Source organism: Notolabrus celidotus, chromosome 11 (assembly GCF_009762535.1).
Source record: "Notolabrus celidotus isolate fNotCel1 chromosome 11, fNotCel1.pri, whole genome shotgun sequence".
Lineage (NCBI taxonomy): Eukaryota > Metazoa > Chordata > Actinopteri > Labriformes > Labridae > Notolabrus > Notolabrus celidotus.
In genome coordinates this window covers 16945750-16967540 of record NC_048282.1, presented here as the reverse complement: position 1 = coordinate 16967540, position 21791 = coordinate 16945750, and the positions used below count along the sequence as shown (strand labels likewise).

General features: G+C 41.4%; 1 protein-coding gene across 2 annotated transcripts in view; it reads left to right on the top strand.

The window, feature by feature from the left end:
• rerea (arginine-glutamic acid dipeptide (RE) repeats a) overlaps positions 1–21791 on the top strand; it is a 146838-nt gene that overhangs the window by 109668 nt on the left and 15379 nt on the right. Inside the window, exons 7-12 of one of the 2 annotated variants that reach the window (XM_034695164.1) lie at positions 251–355; positions 5949–5997; positions 6750–6874; positions 8244–8343; positions 9059–9157; positions 17864–17944. In XM_034695164.1, coding sequence (XP_034551055.1) covers positions 251–355; positions 5949–5997; positions 6750–6874; positions 8244–8343; positions 9059–9157; positions 17864–17944 — 559 coding nt within the window. Of the gene's footprint in view, positions 1–250; positions 356–3133; positions 3401–5948; positions 5998–6749; positions 6875–8243; positions 8344–9058; positions 9158–17863; positions 17945–21791 lie in introns of those variants that run through there. The other variant, XM_034695165.1, reaches the window with a different exon arrangement.

Here is a 21791-nt window from a genome sequence, read left to right as displayed (position 1 = left end):
CCTTCCCCACTTCAGGACGAGGCAGAGCTGACATGTTCAGCTGGTGTTTACGGGTTCAGTAGCCAGGGCCTGATGTGTTGCAGCAAAGTCAGCAGGCAGTGACAGCCACGAGATACCTGCTGCTGTATTTGTCACCTCCAATAGACGAGCACCCTGAGAGCATCTAATTAGGCCTGCGTCTGCTTCTGCTAGGGCATCACTTTGTCATGTTGTTGCTGTTGTCTAATAAAGCCTGTCTTCTCTCTCACAGGGGGAAATGCAACATTTCCCATTTCTCCGACATTTTTGCTGCCAGGGAGTTCAAAGCTCGCATCGACTCCTTTTTCTATATCCTTGGATATAACCCCGAGACCAGGTGAGGAGCTTTCTGTCCACTCAGTTTCACTCACACTGTTTCCGCTTTCATCTGTACAAAGACTAAAAATGCAGGCCCACTCTATACAAAACTCACACTTTGAATAAAAGTAGAACTATAGTACTTTTTAAAGATCAGGTTAGATTTTCAAGAAAGAAAACTACCCATCATGATACCTGAAGCCCGATGTGAATTCTATTTTTATCAGAATCAAAGTTAAGCAGCATCTGAGAGGCTAGGACTTGGTAGTATTCAACATTATTATATAATTTATTTAATAATGATCCAAACAATCAAAGTCATAATATTTCAGTGTTCCTGTCAGTTTGAATGATAAAATAATGCACTTGTTGCATCAGCTACAAATGAAAGGCAATAGGTTAAATTGCAGTTTAAAAAATAATTTTAAACCATAAGTCTCAGTCCCAAGAAAATAATGTCAGACAAAATAAAATGTTAGACAGAGTGGGCTTTTTTCTGAATACATTCACAGTTTTCACAAAATGAGTTCACAGCGGGATCAAATGTCATCAAATGCAACAGTTGGTAAAATCCTCCCTTTAGCAAGCTACAGGTATCAAATTATTTATGCAAACATTTATTGATATTTTCTTTACTCAAGTTTTACTTGGATGAGCATAAATACAATCAAAATGTATTACTCTTATAGGAAAGGAGATGCATGAGTGAGATTTTACATCAACTGTCTGCTTCACCGGCTTTGTTTCAGTGCTGTGTCTCATGATACGCTCTGCTCATTACTGCCGTCAGTGTCGTCAGTGCACAAAGAAAGGTCGTAATGTGGTATAACAGTAGAAAATGAGCCTGCAAACCCCCTGCTGCTTTGTAATAGTTTTGGTGCCTGCTATATGAGTCAAGCTACAAGTTTGTAATCTTTCACGTTTAAATGAAAGCACATGAGAAGTCTGCATAAAGCTCATTGATGTTTGTTGAGGTCACATAATTCCCTTTTTACAGTTAGATATTTTACAGCAGTTAAAGGTCAGCCGTTACTGGTTATCTTGAAGACACAATGAAATACATTTGGCTGCTGCAGATGATAACATCTTCCTGCAGTTCTTACATGTGCTTTAAATTGGACAAAATCTAATTTCTCTGTCTCACTGGATGCTGCAGATCAGCTACCTTGTATTATGTCTGTGTAGATGAGCAAGTTGCATCATTTTTTTCTCTTATCCTGTGTTATTCTGGGTCTCTCCTAATTTTCTATATAGCTTGAGAAAAAATTGCCTTGTTTTTTTATTTCTGTGGTTACTGAACCTCTTTACTTGTGAACACATTATCTTCAATCACTCTAAAATATTTAGCGACTAATCTACTGAATCTTTTTTGAGCACTAGAAAATAGTAATTTATTCTGTATTACCTACTTTTTCAGAGTATGCTCTATACTGTAATGTCCCACAGAGCACAATGAAGACCGCACTATCTGAGTGAGATGTTAGTTTTTTGTCAGCCGTTACTAGTTATCTGTGACACAGATGACATTTGTAACATTGGGTTCCCTAGCTGCTAAACAGAGAATTGTTTTGAATTGGAAGATTCGAACTCCAACCTGTTTCAGTGTGTACAGCTGGTTAGAAGAGTTTGTAGACCTTATTGGGATGGAACGAGCTGCTGCCACATTAATACATCTCGATCAGGGATTAAATGGATTGTGGGATACAGTTAGATCCTTCTTGAACTCCTTACCAGAGTAAATATGATATTAGTTCCATGATTGTTATGGTTATTTTTTTATAATCAGCCATATCAACATGAATTTACAAGTTACATGAACTTCAAGCATGCTTTAAGTAGCCTATTTATTGATGCCTCCAACCTCTGTCGTCCTTTTGTTTTTGTTTGTGGTAGGCTTCTTTCTTTTATTTATTTTGTGTGTATATACTGTAGGTAATGTATGTACGTAATGTTTAGGCGTTTTTTGACCGCAGGAACTTTACCCTTAACTAGGGACTTTACCCCTGAACTACGTGCGTTTCGATCGGAGGAACCAGGGTCTAAATTTGGTTCAGAGGAAGATAATCTCCCCCCTGAAAAGCCCCTGCTTGGGGGGGTAGTACTTTTCAAAGGTCCTGGGACTTTTGGTTGAACGTAACAGTGTTTGTGGAGTTAACACAGTTGTTGAAACACAGAGGGAGTTCCTGGGAATGTATACTAGTTCAGTTTTTTATTAAGATTTAAAAATATTATTTAATATAATATTTTTTCTTCCGTACGTCACTGGCCTGATTTGCACAAACTACCTGGGACTTCAGCAAGTGGTCAAAATGCAGACAACAATGGGGGCACAGGAACCTTTTAGTTCTGGGGGCTAAAAGACCCAGGAACTCTTGGTCGAAATGCACCTTTTAAGATTTATGTCCTGTTCATGTATGGAATATATATATTAAAAAAATATGTTAGTTTTTGCAAGAGGATCTCGAATGAGCAGCTAAAAAAGGAGAATCCTCATTTTTGTTTATCTGTTGCTAATGTTTGGAGTATCTCACATGTTGCAGTGACGGCTGTCCTTGTTATTGGCATCTAGTGTTGAGGGTAGGGAACCCCCTCCTTCATGGCCCTGTTCAGTCTCAGTCCCCCGCTCGCTCGCTCCCTCCCTCCCTCCTTCCCTCCCTCCTCTGCTCGTTTGGTATTCTGAGCGGGGTGTCTGCAGCCTTGCAATTTCGCTGCTGTTTATTATGGCGCAGACATACGGGGAGAGATGAATTCCGTATCCTGCATGCGTGTCTGTCTGCCCCCGTGTGTGTCTGCGCGTGTGTGCGCTTGCATGAGGTCGCAGCACATGCTCAGTAGTGTCTACAGCTCAGCCAGCCGAGCTCGCGACGCTGTTACGTGCAGGCTGAGGTCACAGCACAAGCTCAGTGAACACCTCTCCGGAGCGAATGCGTGCTTCTCCATTTTGAGCACCTAGAAATAGGTGGGAGAGGGGAGGTAACTCCAACGAGCATTATACACACACAGTGTCACCACCCAAACCTTAGGGCTCGATGTCAGAAATGGACGATTTGTTCAGTCCCCGGAGGTAGGTCTGCGATCATTTCTTCTCGTGCTTTCTCGTGCCTTTATTGCCTGCTGCTGCGCGAGCGCCTGGCTCGTTTTTATTTTCACGAGTCGCGCGTTCCAGCTGTCTGACAAATCTGTGTGATGTTTGCAATGTGTCCGTGTGGCTGTCATTATGTTTACCGGCTGTATTTGTGTCGACAAGCACATGAACGAGTGTGCACACTGTGTCGGGAGCTGCAGATGTGAGCATGCATTCTGTCACTGCGGATCACATACCGTTACGCGTTCGTGCGACTATAGTGTGAATGCCGTTTTATCACACTCTTATAAACACGTTATACAATGAAGCCTTGTTAGATGCTCGGTGCATCCTTTAGAAGAAAGCTGGCGAATATGCAATCAGCATGCCTTATAAGACCCGGAGAAGCTGCCCCTGGCTCCATTTTGCAGATCCTGTTTACAACCGGGAAGACATGGCGCATGGAGCGGTGCAGGTCTGCACACAAAAGCCAGCTATAGGATGTGCTCACACTGCTCGTGGCACCTGAATACCACGCAGTTGGGTTTGTTTTGCTGTGCTGCAATTATGTCAGTGTGCCACAGACTGGCGCCTGTGATTGGCTGGAATTGATGGAGGGGGCGGGGCTACCCTTGATTGCCCACACACAAAGTTGACCAGCCTGTCACGTTGTTGTTTGGGTTTAATGAGTAAGCCTGTAATTATTTGACAAGATTGGGAGCTAATGCTGCATTAGATCAGAACTTGTTGTGTGAAACAACTGGGCATGTTGTACATTGTTTAATGTTCTCAGCAACAGGCTTTATGCAGCTTATTATGACTAGAAATCCGAATTAGAACTAATAACTTTGATTCATCATGTATGCTTCTCTTATCCTGACTAAAAACTAGCTTCTTTTGTCTTCAGGAATTATTAATCCCACACCAAAATGTATTATTTTGGTGTTTGCATTTGTATCCCCCCTCATTTCATCACACTTTTCTAAGTATTGCTTGTTCTGTATGCCACATCTGCATAGGAATACCTGCAGCAGTCTTTATGTAGACTTTACTGCTACGGTTGCATCTGTATTCTGCCTCCTCTCCCAGGACCTGAGCAGCGTTCCATCTGAATGTCTGCTCCCAGGATTTGCCTGAGTAAAACATGGCTGCCTTTAGACACCACTGCGATGCTGGAGCGCCGCTGCTCATTTGTCATCTTTACAGCCTACTGCCAAACGTGCAGCAGACCTGGCCCGGCTGCACATTGTCAGGAACACATTTGTGAAACTTTCTCAGCAAGAACAAAGATTAGATTCACACCCACTCAGTGTATTTTTCACATTTTTTGTAGTTAGGAGCTTGAATGCAACATGTACTGATTCTAACCATCCAGCATTGACTGCTTATATTTCATAACCTTCAGGGACATAATAGTGCACTAAATACTTAGAGTGAATGTTGAAGTGTTCTGAAATCATTTTGATATCTTAAAACATCAGAGCGCTGATGAGTTGAAGATGATTGATACTATGTAGTGTTGTTCATCTTAAACTCAGACAGATTGTGACGGCTTCATGTTTAGATTTGTCTTTTCTACAGAGATTTTTGTGTGTGTGATTGAATAAAACAAAGTGTTTCTGCATGTTGGAGCAGCAGACTTTCCTGGCAGGCCTGGGGACATTTTCTGCAGCTGAAATTCAGTTTTTGGCCCAAGCTTGAATCTATCTGCGCCAGGGCTTCTGTCAGCCATAGTTCAGAGTAGTCCTGTGCTGTCTGAGAGGAGCTTTTTTTTTTTGTAAAGAAGGGGAAATGGGGTTTCAATTTGTACCCGTCAGAGGGGTTCAGCGGTTAGGGTTTTTTCTTTTAAAAGAGACCGGAGGGGCTTTGGCCTCTCAGGTTTCCTCCAGGTCTTGTGATGGAGTGTGAGCTTCTCCGGGTGCAAATCACGCTGACAGATTCTGGGCCGCCCTGCGCTCGGCTGTATGAAAATCGGCGCTGTTACCTAGGCAACCAAAGGAAAGGCTTTTGAAAAGGAACATCTTGTCATTTTCTTTAATCCACTGCAGCTGGAGATCCCAACACTATTATTAAATTGCAGTTGCCATGGCTACCAACATTTGTACCAGCAGCCGTTTGAGAGGCTCTCGCCCCACGTATCCAGAGCCAGTTCCCCCACCTCAACCCCCCTCCTCTTCCTCTTTTAGGGGATTCTGTTTTATTGCTGCATCCACAATATCAGGCCTGCTAATGTTCTCTGCTAAGCTAGCTGTGCAGAAGAAGAATATTCTTTATTCCCCTTTCACAACACAACACTCAAGTACTCTTCTTACCTTTTAAAAATTTCAAAAAGAAAGAGTCACTTCCTTGTCCCTTGTACTCTAGTTCCTTGAATTTGATCCTGGTCAGGTCACAGTCTTTTCTTCCTTCCTTTAAAGCTTCGTTGAAACTAAACAGTTCTTTGATGCTGTTTAGTTTTTCTTGGCAAGCATCAAAGAATCAGATTTCTCTCAGCGAACTTTGAAATGTAAGTAACGTGTTTCATTCTTCTCTGTTTGTGTCTTCCCAGGCGTTTAAACAGCACACAAGGGGAAATCCGAGTGGGACCTAGCCACCAAGTAAGTCATTGTTCAGCACACATCACCCGGTAAACAGCTCTTCAATGAGGAGGAAAGTTGGAAAAAGCATACAGCCACTTTGTAACATAGGGAAAACTTGAAAACAGCTTTATTGAAATTATCCCACATAAGACTTGCTTATAACAAGTTAGTCTGTTTTTTTTCTGCTGAGCATTTCTCTGAAGATAGAGAAATATTTGAATACAGGACATTTAAAACTGTCTAACCTAAGGTTAATAGCATGAAAGCAGCTGTAGATTTATAAGGCATTTATATCAGACTGTTATATGACACCTTTTATGTGAACCCTGGTCGAGTCAAGGTCTTTTAAATTATTTACTCTATCAGTAACTAAGAAGTTTGTGCCATCAGTTACTCTATTACTCTCAAGTGTTTGCACCAGACTACCATGAAACTTTCCTGGAGATTTGTGTACTAACTTGTGATACAAACTTACTTAGTTATTTTTGTAGGATGTGAACATGTTAAATTTGAAACAAAAACACTTAAGGTAATGAGATAGCCTTGTTGATCTGAAATGCTGCATGAAGAGAAAGTCATCTGAGTACTGTGCTTCCATGTTGTGTTAAGGTATTGAATCGTTATGAGTGTAACCTGTCCTCATCTCTCGCTGCCACCTCCCGGGTAAAACTCGATGACAGGAGGTTGATAGTTGATATTCTCTTCTAGCTTGTATGCTATTTGTAGCATGACACCATCTGTCCCTCTCTTTTTTCCCTGTACCCAATTAGGCCAAGCTCCCTGAGCTGCAGCCTTTCCCCTCTCCTGGTGGCCAGCCCGTTACCGAGAATGAGGAGCTGGTCTGGATGCCAGGGGTCAATGACTGTGATCTTCTCATGTACCTCAGAGCCGCAAGGTGAGCTTAGAAAAGGAGTGCTGTCCAAGCAGGGCTGCAAGGTTAACCCAAACAAGGTCAGGGATTAGTATTACTGATGAAGTTAAAGATAGCTTTTTAAAACGTGTAAGACTCACATATACAAGACAGATGTCCTTTCACTGTTAACATGTTTCTGTACCTAAGAGTATTTCGGTATCTTCAAAGAGGTACTTTAGTACTACTTATTAATGTTGCACTTTATCAGGTGATGCACCATGGGCTTAAATCATTCATCAGTGTTCCCTGACATGTTGTGGCAATGAAAGTGATACGTGTTAACTGGTTTCTGTGTTATGTTGGGGGCCCCGGTGTAATTAATCACAATCTGTCACTGTGACAGGCAGTGTTATAGAAGTTCCATCTTAGCCTATATTGAGCCATGACATAGTTACTCCTGCTCAAGTCCTGCTCAGTGGAAATATTTAAAGTACTTTTTAACATAGGTAATACAGAATAAATTACTATTTTCTAGTGCTCAAAAAGGATTCAGTAGATAAGTCGCTAAATATTTGAGAGTGATTGAAGATAATGTGTTCATGAGTAAAGAGGTTAAGTAACCACAGAGGTGCTAATAAAGACTTTCAGTGGTATGAGACCTACAAGAATAACACAAACAAAGACACAAAATAGTAAAATACAAGGTTTGAAATTGTGGAACTTTGAAATTATTTTACTATAACCAGAATATTGTAATTCTTGCATATCCTTATTTTGACTTATGGATTTTCATTTGATATACTTATGCTGCTCTCTCTTTCTTCTACATGTATTGCTAAGTTACCTGGTTTCTGATTAAAGTAGACACATTTCTCTACATGCTCTCCCTAAATGTGTGCCTTTTAAAAGTTCTGCAGGTTGTCCCCTTATAAATGACATATTGCAGATCTTTCAGTTTTGCAATCTTATTTAATTACTTACTATGTTACTGCTGTTACAAATGTGTGTCTGTAATAGCCATGTTAATAATTTCAAACCAGAGTTGACTGTGCAGAAGTTTGTGGCTGCAGTTTTTAGACTGTTTACACATGGCACCAGGCCACACTTTTGTTAGATGTTTTATCAAGAAGTTATTTTTCTATACAACTATTTAATGTATGTTGGGCTGTTCTTTATGCTCCCTGATTCAATATGTGACCAAAGTGGTATTCAGTCAGGATTGAACAGTTCTTTGTAAGTTTTTTATTTCTTTATCAGGAGGGGAGATGGAGGAAGTTCGAAGGAGTTAAAAAAAAAAAAGAACAAACAAACAACACTTCTAAAGTTACCAAAAGGAGGAGGAAGTCATCTCAAATGCTGTGAGACAAGATTCAAACAATAAAACTGATTCCTTCATGTGTTCTGTCTACAGGAGTATGGCTGCCTTTGCAGGGATGTGTGACGGAGGCTCCACTGAAGACGGGTGTCTAGCAGCCTCTAGAGATGACACTACATTAAACGCACTTAACACTGTAAGTAATCATCTTCAAGTCTTACAAGTATTACAGCATACAAAACAGGAAACAGATTTTTGTTGGATGTGGTTCGTTTTAACTGTTGTTTTTGCTATGATGTTACTCCGCTGTAACGGGCAATGATAAAGCCCCTGAGCCGGTAGAGTAGCCCCCTTTAGTAAACCCAGCCTCAGAGGCTTACAACACATTAGGCTTAATGAGAGATTTGTCCATCACAATGGTAATGAATACCGAGGAATCAAGCACAAGAAAGAGATTAGAATCATCACAAACAGGGCATTTATATTCTGACTCTATAAAGTGGAAAATTAACATAGCTGGCAGGTCATTGTCTCTCGACCTTCCTCTCCATTTGCAATTCCAATGAGCAATGCTTGTTTATTCTCAGAGGAAGAGCTCCAGCGCTGCCTGTTTCCCTAATTTGAATGTGACACGGACCTTAAAGCTGCACTGCAATTGCCTTGTCAACGTGTTCTGTATTTCCATGTGGGTTCACGGATCTTTAGCACACCGTTTCCTCTGATGCTGTTAGGTCTCTAGCAAAAGCTTCAGTCATTCCTGCATGGAATGAAATGTGTCAAAACAGCTAGAAATGTCCCTCCTAGGTCACTGTTAAAAAAAAAAAAAAAAGTTGTGAACTTTGAATGTTACATTTTTGATATGCACACACTTTTATTAGATTTACAAGTTGTTGTTTTTCTTTTGTTCTCAGCTTCACGAGAGCAGCTATGATGCAGGAAAAGCTCTCCAGCGTCTAGTGAAGAAGCCTGTACCCAAACTGATAGAGAAGTGCTGGTCTGAAGATGAAGTGGTAAGAGAGCATTGACTTTTAACTTTAACAGTGTTCATCAAGATGTCATGCATGAAAAATGATCATCACAAAGGTATAAGTCTGAAGCTGACATATACAACAAATGTATCTTTTGTTATTTCAGTCTACTATTTATTTGTTTTTCTGGTCTTTGTGTTCCTGGTATTGATAGCTGCTGTCTGTCAGAGCTCGCTTTGTGTCTTTAGAGGGAGCTATTGAGAGACTTAAAACAGGGCTGTTGGCTCACTCTCACAAGACATGAGCAAAAAAAAAAAACTCACCCGTTTCCAGCTCCTCCAAGGCCCAAGAGCAGCTGCATCCTGTTTATCAGCCGCAGAATAAATCTTGAGCATGGAAGTCTGGAAAGGGGGAAAGATTGAGGGCTGGTAATGTTCGCCTCCATTTGAATTTAGATGTGAATTTCAGTGCAGCTGTTGAAGGGCTGGAAGCAGAAAATGGCAGCCCTTCTCCCCTAGATCAAACACCCCATCATGAGTGAGGAGGAGGAGGAGGGAAATGAAAGTGCTGGATAACACCGTGTCAAAACGAGTGAGAGCTGCAGCCTCTGCCTTGATGCTTTATGACACGCTGCACTACATGTTTGTATACGTTCTCCCTTTTATGACCACAAATCTTTGGGAGACACAAGCCTCCACCGCTAGAATTAATTCCTCCTCTTGGGTGAATGATTCTGTCTCCACTTTGATATTGTTTGCTAATGCTGAAGCTTGTGGCAGCCTTTTGTTGAGCTTTGAATCTGGCAGATCAGATCCGGTGTAAGTGCACAGGATGATTTGTGTTGTAATTGAACATGATGGGCAGGGCACATTTGAATAAAACCAGAGCCCACGGCAGGACCACAGCGAATCACAACAAATTAAGTCAGCCGTCCTTTTGTGCCACGGTTATGAGTTTGCCTTTATTTATGCATGTTTGCTGGGGCCAAGCTGAACGGCTGTGTGAAGATGATCAGAGTGGGAGCAGACAGTTCGGCGTGTGGGTTGGAGGTAGAACACGCTCTGTACATCCCTATTTGAGTCAGGAAAAATAATGTAGTACCATTTTGTTTGTTTGTAATTACACACCCTCGTGTATTAATGACATAATCCTAAAAGTGTTTATTGAGCTGTAGGCTAGGAGAGAACTTAATTTCAGCCCGGTCTAGAGGCAATTCAATATATTCAAGCCTATATTCAATTTTTAACTTCTTTTTTCAAGACTTGCCTTTATTTCATAGGACAGCTGAAGAGAGACTGGAAATGTGGGGAGCAGAGAGTCAGGACAGACATGCAGCAAAGGGTTATGATCAAAAGTAGAACCGCTGCCAAGAGGACTACAGCCTCTGTACATTCGGCGCACGCTTAAACCACTAGGCTAACCAGCATACCACTAACACTGAATATTTAAGTCTGAAATAGATGATAATATACAACCTCATAAATAATTTAGACACCACTTTTAAATTGATTTCCTCTTGTTAAGCTATTTTTAGTTCCTTTTTTTTTAGCAAAATGAAGATTTCTGATTTACTGTATACAATGTCTCTCTCAACATCCTAGCTGCCAAATGAAATTTTTCAATTAGGTCTCTTAATTTAAAAAAATAACTGGTTAGAAAAACTAAACGGTGCAGTATTTCCAGAGTGTGAATAGTGCAAAGGAAAAACCGATTCATATTCATTTCAACAACAAACAACAACTTAGGTTTAAACAGGAGAGCCCTACTTTTATTCAATCATTTGTCAAGCGATCACCAAATCAGTACCTCACTAACCTGTATAAGGTATCATATTTCCCCCTGTTGGATAAAATAATTTAGGATAAATTGTATTAGTTGTTAATGGAAACAATAAGTTCTTAGAAGCTAACTTTCTATGATAGTATTTTACAGGAATAGTTTGGTAACAACATTGAATAACGGCTGTGAATCCTCTCCTCGTTAAATTGATGTTCTCACAAGCATCAAAGTTACACCATCCAGACTTTCACAGAGCGGTTTCATCATGTTCAGACAGCATTATGTAAGAGAAGCTGAGCTATCAAGGAGTTCAGTACACACTGTTTTGTTCAGTGCTGTGTGGGTTTTTGTGTCCGTGGGTGGAAGTCTCGAGGAAGCTGTTTGTGTCCCACCTTCCCATCAGCAGCGGTCTCTGCTTGTCTCCGGCCCTACAAGGACACAGCTCCCAGTGATCAGATCACCAGTTGTGCCTTTCCAGCCCTGCAGCCTTGAGGGACAGGTGTAAATGTAGCTCCAACCTTGACGCACTCACAGAAATCAGCCCCTGCTTCTCTTTATTTATTTATCAGGCCCCGTTCCTCCTCCCCTCCCTCCACCATCTCATCCCCTCCAGTCGCTGCTTCATTATTCCTGCCTGCTCTTTTTTTCACCCCACCCCTGCATTTTTTCAGAGACGTGAATAAAAGTGACAGTGGGGGCCACTGGAATGACAGAATCAGCCTGTCTGCGGGGTCACTTGTCACCCTCCTCTCCCCCTTTGACTTCTCTTGCCCCCCCCCCCCCCCCCCCCCCCACTCCAACCCTGCTGTCTGTTCTCTGTGCCTGCAGCTGCTAACACACAGCACCTACCTCTATCTCAGCTCTCTGATTCAGGAAAATATTTATAATTTTCTCCCTGCGAATCCAAGCGAGAGATAACAGCACTGCGATCATCACATTCAGCTGTTTCATCACTGTGCTGGAGGAAGTGACAATGCTGCTCAGCAAAGTGGTTTTATTCATCGTTATTGTTGTGATGCTGACACAGGAAACATCCTCTACACTTATCTTCATACCATGAGATTGTGAGAACAACTTTCACCAATTACTCATTCACTCCTGTGATCAGAGCGTCTCTCAAACATGAATCAATTTGGTAATGACTTCAGAAAACAAAGAAAAATCATAAGATTTAAAAAATGAAAAGAAATATAGAGTCAACATATTTCACCATAAACTTCAAACTACCTTGGATCTCTAAAGCAAGCTGTTGAGTATTGGTTTTAAAAAAGAAAGAGATGAAATTACTCATACATTACAGTTTTTATAGGCTGGCTAAAGTTTTCCGACAAGCAGACATGAAACAGTCTTGAGTGTTTTCTGTCTAACCCAAAAAGGCAATCCCACTACACTGCTGCTTTATGTGTTTTATCAGCAGTCAGATTAATGCTCTCTGCCCACACAAAACTCTCCTCACATACTTTGATTGTGCAACATGTTGAAAAAAAACACTCTTTTAAAATCCAAAAATATCACCACAGTGGATTATTCTCCTGTCCAAAGAAACACTTGTTGTGAAGCTTGAAACCACGTTTTTGCTGATAAGATGTGATTTCAGCGGTGGAGACTATTTGTTCTTTTAAGAACTAAAGATCCTGTTAGATTGTTATTAGAAGAAATAATCTTTTGGGGTTGCTTCATGGGCTGTGGCCATCTACTGCTGACACTTTCTGGGCAAGGATGGTTTTATATACACAGGCTATAGAAAAGTTTTTAGTTAACATTTATGATGCTTCAGTTATGAGTGGGGCAGACAGCATTGGAAAAAAATGTAGGCCACACATAACACCTATACAGAAAACAGCATTAAGAACACGTCATTTTTGAAGCCTGTTATGGAAATTGGATGTTAATGATGCATTCTATCGTTGTGAAATATGTAAATATATATACAGATATGTAATTATACATAGACGTCAGTACAAGCCTCATAAGTAATCTATTTTCCCCAATGCCATATTAAATATATCAATAAACTGAAACAGTCAGATTTGGCTTTATTTAAAGAGCAGTGTCCAAAATTAAGAAGTTTAAGACAAGATAAAGAAAAAAAACACTTTAAAAGGCTTTAAAAATGTATTAAAGGAACTATTACAATGAAAATTTGAGTAAAATCAGGAAGTGCCTATTTATAAACTCCTAAAAAATAACTTTAAAAAATAATTCTAGAATTAAAAACAATCAAATACTTGCAGTCTTTTTTATGCTATATTTTTAAACAAATGTTATCTCAAGCTTATTTATCTTTATGTTTATTTTAAATGTCAAATTTACATCCAGCCTCAGAAGCAGGGCTGTTGCTGTGGTGATCTTGTGTAATTATTTGCCCTCAGTAATCTGAAGACTGTAAATAGAACAGATTTTTTTCCTGGAGTTGTTCATTTTTTTCACTGAGTCTCAATGATATTCAAAGAAGGTCAGTGTTATATCATCTCTTTGAATCTTTTTCACCTTTGTGCTGTGAAATCGGTGCAGATTATCTGAACAACGTGATATAATGCAGTTGACTCCGTGCATGAAGCTCCTGCCATTCCTAATGTGAGTAAGTGTTGCTAATAATGCATCGGCCAACAGGAGGTGCCATATAAACAATCAGAAGCAGCAGCAGCCGTGCTGTGTGTCACCGCGTCAGAGACAGGGAGGCTGATCTATGACTGCTGCAGGGCAGCAGGTCTATTCCTCCGCCAGCTGCACTGTGCCGTGTCTTATCTCCGGCTGTGTCTTGAACTGATGGATGACTGGAGCAGGCCGCCGACAGCACTGAGCAGGGAGGGGGAAGGAAGGAGGGAGGGAGGGATGAGAGAGAAGAGAGCAGCAGCCCCCCAGTGGTTGAACGCAAACCTACAGACCTGAGACACAACATGCCGCCTTGCATCTCCTGCTGGAGGCTGTACATTATTTTTGAGTCAGACAAGCTGCTTTACTGTAGCAGCTCTCGTCTGCAGAGGGAGCTCTGTTTACCAAAGATTTAGTGTCAACAGTGCTTTTTTAATACCATCATGGTACTGTGCCAGCAAAGCTTTTTAAGGTTGTTTAGTAACTAAATAACAGGCAGGATGGGTGTGTGCTGGAATTTCCTGTCACCTTTTGTGTCGGTGCAAGCTAAAGGAAGCAGAGGATGTTGCAGTGCCTGCTGAAAGTTGGCACAATGTCTCATGACTATTATTGGGTAAATATAAAAACATTACATTTGGGCTGCCAAAGTCTTCAGTAGGATTGTTGAGTTTTAAGTTTAAAGAGGTTCTCCTTCAGTGTTTACAGACATTTTAACATGTCTAAACATAGACTTCTGGTGTGAGTGTAAAGAGGATGTGGGTAGCCTAGTGTCTGTCAGTGCGGTCTCCCTTTCTCTTCTTCAAGCATGTTGTGATTTTCTCTCTGCACTCCATGGCCAGTCTTATTACTGGATGATATTTTATAACAGACAGTAGTGTTGTTAGCCTCTGGTTTTGGCTGGCTTGCTTGACCGTCCTCGCCCTCTGGGTTTGTACACTGTGAGCTTTGAAAGGTCAGCTTTTAACAACGAGTCAAGTATAATGACTCCATATTGAGTGAGGGTGGCTTTGTTTGCTGTTGGCTGGACTTGCATCAGTGTTTTGGTGGTATGACATTTAGAAGGATTTATGTTGTATGTGTGCTCCCCGCGCTGTTTGTCATCATGATACCATCTTTGTGCATACGTCTGCATTATCTTAACCAGTTTAACAACTCCCAACAATCAACTCAAGCAGGAAGTGCGCACACACAACAATGGCCTATTGAATCATCCTTTCTCCTTCTCCTCCTCCTCCTTTTATACGTCTCTTCTGCAGCCTCACAATAGCGCTCTGTTAGCCTCCGAGGGGGAAACTTGGGGCGGGTTTAAAAGCGCCAGCTCTCTGGAACACACTCAGAGAGAGAAGCCTGTTGTTTCTGCACAGCGGATGGCCATTTGGTAGAGCTTCCACCCAGCTCGTCCCCCCCCCCCCCCTTTTTTTTTTTTCCTGCTCTCTTGCTCGTTGCTTGCTCACTCAGGCTCTCTCTGCCCCTCCTCCTCCGCGGTGTCGCCTAGCAACGCAGGGCTGGAGCAATAGGAGCAGGGGCAGAGCGATTCAGGGAGCAGATTGGCGGATGATTTATTAGCTGGGCTGGAGCGCAGTGAGCCCAGGCAGCTGAAATGGAGCCTTAAACTGGAGCCGACGCACAGAGAGGGGAGGAGGAGGAGGGAGAGCCAGCGAGAGAAAGAAAACGGAAGGGAGGGGGCGAGGAGAGAGGGAGCGTGCAGCACACAGATCCTCTATGGAGACAGACGGGCAGACTGTGTAAATAGTACAGTAGGGGAACATAATTAAGGTGACATAATCAGGACAGATGCACAGGCTGCACTGACAGGTTGATTTGTCGACTTGTTCTAAAATCACAGTGAGACAGGAAATCTGAGTTCTGAGTCTCTTCCGTCCTGCAAAATCCCCCTCTGTCTTATAAAAACACCTAATGACATGGCTCTTATGAGAGTTCTGAGATCCTTCTCTACATGCTGTTTCACCCCTCCCCCCCAAAAAAAGAACATTTTGTTTGTACTTGTTATCCTGCTATGTGTCAGTTTGCCCACCTGCAGCTCCGTACGCCTTTGTGTCGGATGAAATTTAAAACTGAGTGTAAAAGCACTTTCTTTCTTGGCTGTGATTCATTTGGTCTTTTTTTTTTTACCATATTAGCTTGTTTAATTTGCCCATAATAAATGTGAAAAAAATGTTAGAATGGTTGAGATTTTTTTTCCTCTGAGATATTTGACATATCATTGATATTAATCCCAACTCATCCTCAGGACAACACCTGAGTTAAGTGAGAAATTAAACATGTATGCATCCTTCTGAAATGTTGTCCATTTTTTTAAAGAGCACAATCTCAAAGAGTATTTCTCTGCTTTTGTCATCGCCTGCCAAACAAATCATGTGATGTTGATCCTTTAAATCTCTGCTGCGTTCCTCTGGTTTTGTGTCGCTCAGTAGAAGTTGACTGACAGTCCCAATAGTAATCTGCTCTTAACCCCTCAAGTGGTTGAAGATATGTGTCGGATGCAGGGGAGCGCCTTGTGTTGCAGACGGCTCCATCTACTGGCTAATCAGCCACTACACCTTCAGTGTGATTAATGCAAATTAACTGCTGCCTCATGTCACAGTTAGGACGGGATGTTTTGTTCAGCTGTCTGCATGTTTACACTGTTCTTTTGATCAGGCTTCTCATGTTGATTATTTAGTCTGGTCTAACTCAGCAGTGTACTTTTGACATTGTGCTTCTCACAATTACACAATTAGACTTTAAAACTTCAGACTGTGTCGTTAGTTTGCATAATGGATAAATACAGTGTGTCCTTTCTTTTGTTGAAATCAGTCTGTCTTTCTGGCCTGTAATTTTCCTCCTGAACACACAGTCGTGTTCTGCAGCTGGCTGCTTTACTTCAGTAAGTTTGGCCTTTGTTCCCAACCAAAGCTGGGTATGTAAACAATCTGTGGTTACATAATGTTCTGTACATGGCCTGGAAAATGAACCCTTGACACTCAGGAGAGACTCCATGTCTGGTTTTCCTTCTCACTTGTCTCCTTCCACCATGTCCAAGACCTTTCTCCACACAAATTGTATCAGCCAGCCTCCCCTCGCAGGCTGGCAGTTAGTTGAGTTTGTGCGCCTGAGTGTGTGCTCACTCAAACCTTTGAATATATTTAAAGGAGAACTGTAGTCTCAGATCTTCAGCTTTGGTGTATTTACATTAACATACGGTGGCCTGGTTTTTCCCTGTGTGGGGGGAGAGGCATGAAGCCTGTTAATGCAGCATTAGAGGATCGAGATCAGGCTGAAATGAGCGCTGTGCTAGACACAAACATGACGCTCAGGACTCCAGTCCTGGTTTTCCAGCCTGCTGCAAACCAGAGGCTCTCTTGCAGAAAGATCACATGTAAAGCCTTCCCCTTTGTAGTGGAAGAGCAGAGAGTGACAAGCTATTTCTTGCTTGTAAAAAAACGGGGGAAAAAGCAGTGTACCATCTGAGTCGTTGTGGATTTGTCCCCTAATTTCTCCTCTACCTGTGGCTGGATGTAGAGATTTGTGCCGTGCTCTCTGAGGACTTTTCGCTGGAGTTACTTGAGGGGGGAAACGGTTGGCTTAGATCACTGAGGAACAGGGCTCGCCTCTGGAACAAGAAAGTAAATCTGTTGGTTGTCTGCTCCGCTGGTTATGAATGTTTTCAGCCTCCGCTTTTTATGGCTCGCGGTCTGTGGCTCTTAAAGGAGAAGAAATACATTTAGGTGGTTCAGCTTTTTGGTGTTTATTTGTTTCTGATGTTGTTTTTGTGCTAACGGAGGTGAGACAGCATGTCAACATTCAGTGTTCATGTCATAAAATTCAATGTTATGGAGTAGCAGTTTATTTCTTTGTGCCTTTCACCTCCTTGCACTCATGTGAGGGTATATTTGTCGACATTTTGACATGTTTTTGTACGCCTGTACAATGCTGAAATTTCCTGTCAAAAATAGAAACTGTCCACCAGGCACAGTGAGGCAGTTCCTTGCTTTTCAACTCTGAAGTTTTGATTATTACTGAAAACTTTTCACTTCATTAGAATTTAATCAGAAAATAATACTTTTTAAAACTGGGTTTATTCAGAACATAAAAAAGCGAGCTTAATCTCAGCGTCTCTCCTCAGCCTTGCTTGTCATTTCCTCTCTCGTCCCTGAGATGGCTGTGTTTTCACCCGACTTTAAATGGCTACAGAGGTTTAGATACACATCAAACCTCTCAAACCACAGACTAGCGAAAGGAAAACAATGTTATTTGTCGTTGTGCTCGCCTGTTACTTTATGCGGTCTCAGTTTAGCTGACTTCACAGATAGTAACAGCTCTTTCTTTTTCTCTCTCCATCTCTCTCTCTTTTTCTTCTGTGAAAAATTACAGAAGCGCTTCATTAAAGGGTTGAGACAGTTCGGCAAAAACTTCTTCAGGATCCGAAAAGAGCTGCTGCCCAACAAAGAGACGGTAAGATGATTTATTTCTCCCTGTGCAACTTTTCCTGTGTGTGTGTGTGTGTGTGTGTGTGTGTGTGTGTGTGTGTGTGTGTGTGTGCGTGTGTGCGTGTGTGCGTGTGTGTGTGTGTGTCATTTGTTTACAGCTCTGAAACATATAAAACGAGGTTCATGTGGTTTGTTGCCGCTAATGGAAAGCTTTAGCAGGACCCTATTTTAGTGGGATATTTTAAGCAGGGCTCATTTTTACACTGAGGCCTTTTTGATAAGAAGTTGCAACAGACATACTCAGATATAAAAAACATCACACCAGACAAATAAAGGATAAACATACTTTACAGACAGCCATTTAAACCTTGTAAGTGACACGCTGAACATTAATTAGCACCCTCTGTTAGCAACTTGTAAACATGTTGTGCAGATGTGATGTGAGTCTCTGTGTTTGCAGCACATCTCAGGTCTGAGGAGCAGATTTAGTTCCCATGTTTAAAGCAGCACATGAGATGCTTTTTTTCATAGTATTTACTAACTTTTACAATAAAGTGCAGCTTAATGGCCTCCAAGAGGATTAGCAAATTCAGATTGAAGACTTAAGCTCTTAAATAGTCGTTCTGTTTAAGGACTAAATTATATTTAGTGTCTCACAGTGGCAAATCTGAATCGAATTGTAGAGACAGAAACACAACTGGACCTGCGGTGCTTAGCTCATTCTTTATAAGGGAGCATCACCTATTTTTAATCACATTAAAAAGAGATATGTTCACTCACATTATTTCAGATTTTGAGTTTAAGAAGTTATTTTTGTGTGTTAATGTCTTAACTGATAGCTTTCTCTTTTATATGCTATTAGCAGCGGTGCCAGCAAACCTCTTACAGAATCACAAAGTATTAATAAGTTAGATTTTGTTGCTGTCGAGTTTCCAAGACTCCTTGTACTCAATTTGAGAGTGAAGGCAGGATCCAAATTTGCACTTTGAACCTGGCTGAAGTTCAGCTCTGCTTTGATTTGCAACCTAGAATATTGAGGCTGTATTTTATTCCCAGATTATACTGTAACATCGGCTGTTCTTGCATTGCATTCATTCTTTCTTTGTACTTTAAGTTTTTTCGATCACTAAGATATAATTATTCAATTTTCCATGACTTAAAAACACTCTAGTAGTTGAAGTTATGTGCAGATTACCTGCTTTATGTGTGAGTGTTATTGTGCACATTCAACAATTGTGTGACCTGTTTAGTGGGACAAATCCAGGCCTAACAATGATTAACACCAGTTAACCCTAATAATATGTGATAATGAAACAAAACAAGGACACACACTTTGTGTTTGTGCTCTCTAAGCTGACAGACAGCTTTGTTTCTTACATGTATAAGGAAATACTTGAAGCACTTTGTTGCACTAACTAAGGTTTTCTCTCCAGTTTAAATTCTTGCTTGTGTTGTACGTCGCTTTGGACAAAAGCGTCTACTAAATAAAATTGTAGAATTGTAGAAATACTCTCATAGCTTGGAAAGCGCTTGATTCACCTCAGCTATAATCCCTAGTGAAAGGGGAACGTGTTCAACATGTTCCGATCGACTCAAAGTCCTCCTCACCTTTAACTCAGCTGTGAGAGAATTCTTCGATGTGAGCTTAAATGTCTGAGGCAGAGCAGACTCTGCCGTCTGTGCGAGGCTGCTCCTGCTGGAAGTTTGCCCGAGTAGCGCTGACACAGACATCAAAGGAAAATCAGAGGTGTTTGTCATACTTCTCACCACTTAATTTCCTTGTCTGCTCTGAGCTAAGGATATGTCAGCCCGACTTCTTAAGCACCAAGCGCGCGTGCACACGCACGCACGCGCACACAAACACACACACACACACACACAAACACACACACACACACACACACACACACACACACACACACACACACACACACACACACACACACACACCATGTAATATTTTTTTACTCAAGAACTCTTTAGTGTCACCTCCTTTGTGCTACATTTTTTATGCCTCAAAACCAATTTGAACCTCTTGAATAAGAGATTAAAGTGTATGAATACAGTTTCCGGGCAGAGGTTTCTTCAATTATTTTTACTGGTTTTGAAATATACGAGTCGTCCAGTTGATTGGCTATAAAGGAGGTATTAATGTAATTCAACCTGGAGGGGGAGTCTACTTGGCAGGAGAGGTAATAGACCTCCTCCAGGATCCAGGCCTGCCACCACCACAGAGCAGAGACGGATTAATTTTTCCCCTGCAAATGGAAAATAAACTGCCCTTTAAACATATGAAAAGAGGAGAAAATGACTGGGAGAGCAAGGGGAGGGTGGCAGCGAGCAGAGGAGAAGGGGTAATGGGTGCGTTGGCTTAATATAGACACTAAAAAAAAACCAGGGTAGTCGCACAGGTAAAAAAAACTGCTTGTGAGCGAACCTGTTTTTGTGTTCTTAGATTGGTCAGAGTGAGTGCCAGTCAACAGCCCAAGGACAACCACATTTATCTTTTACATGCTTATTCCAAAATCCTATCTCCGAAACATGAGCTCAATAATATCTCAGTATTTCACTTGTAGGAAAACACATGTTTTGGTTGGGGGGGGGGGTGTATGCTGCTTTAAGACCTGGCCTGTACCGATATCCAGAGGTCCAGCACTGTGAGTCTGCCCCTTACTGTTCCTCCCTTCTAGCCCCCATTAGCCGCGCTGCCCCTGAAGCGCCAGCAAGGCTCAAACAGCCAGTGCCAAGGGTAAGCACCCAGCGCTGTGTAAACACACCAGGCCTGACTAGCACTCAGGAATGTTTTATATAATGTCACATAAAGGCCCAGAGGGGGGAAGAGGGTGTGTCGTCTGACCGTCTGCAGCTGGCTTTGCTGCCACCATTTCCTTCACTCCACAGAGAGGATGTCATGAAATGTGAGCTTCCACTGTTAAAGAAACAAATTGTGCTGAAACTGCAGATCACTGATAAATAATTGAGATCAAGAAATGTGGCTTAAGAGGAAATCAACAGACTGTATTTGCTGAGCTGATTTGTATCAGCTGCAGTTCTGTTGACTGCCGAGCTGAGCAGAGAAATTGAGAGTTGAAAATGAGATCAAATTAGAAAGTTTGACCTAAATCCGCACATGACTGAGCCCGAACCATTTCAGTGGTGGAGAGACGTAGAGCAGTAAACATGCAAATCAAATGTTAGTCAGTTAAATAATGTGCAAATAAGAACACCTTAACATAACCGGCCTTCTACTATTTTAGGGACGGGGTTTATATTAAGGATTCATGGTCGTGTCCTCTTACGGTTGCATCACAGAGTTAAAAGTTCTGCAACTGAATCAACTCGTGCCTTCCTGTATTTAGTAAAGCTTACATCCCCATGTTAGAGATGATAAAATACATGATGATACAAGTTATGGATTAATTTACTGTTGCATATCAATGAAATGTGTATTAATAGATTGTGAAATTGTGTCACCAGGACAAAGAGCAACCACCGCTGTGTAACAGTTAACAGATATTGAACCAAAGCTTTGAGCGAGTGCATGTTTATCAGTTCAGTTTACCCTTCTGGCTTTATTCCTGCATCCTGTTTTTGTATTCTCTGGTGGATTCTCACTTCTTCCTTTCGTTTAAAAATTCATACAGTTTATTTCCATAGTATGTGAAATGACAACAACAAAGGTTACTTATTTAAATAAGTGGTAGTTTATAAAAGCATGAAAAGAACAAAGTTGTTCAACATTTTTAAAACATGTCTATGTTACATGCGTTTTTATTAAAGATATTCTATAGTTCAAGAGTAACATATTGCTCCTCTTAACAAAATGGCAAAGTGCATCAAAAAAAAATACACAAGAATAAAGGAAGAGCAGA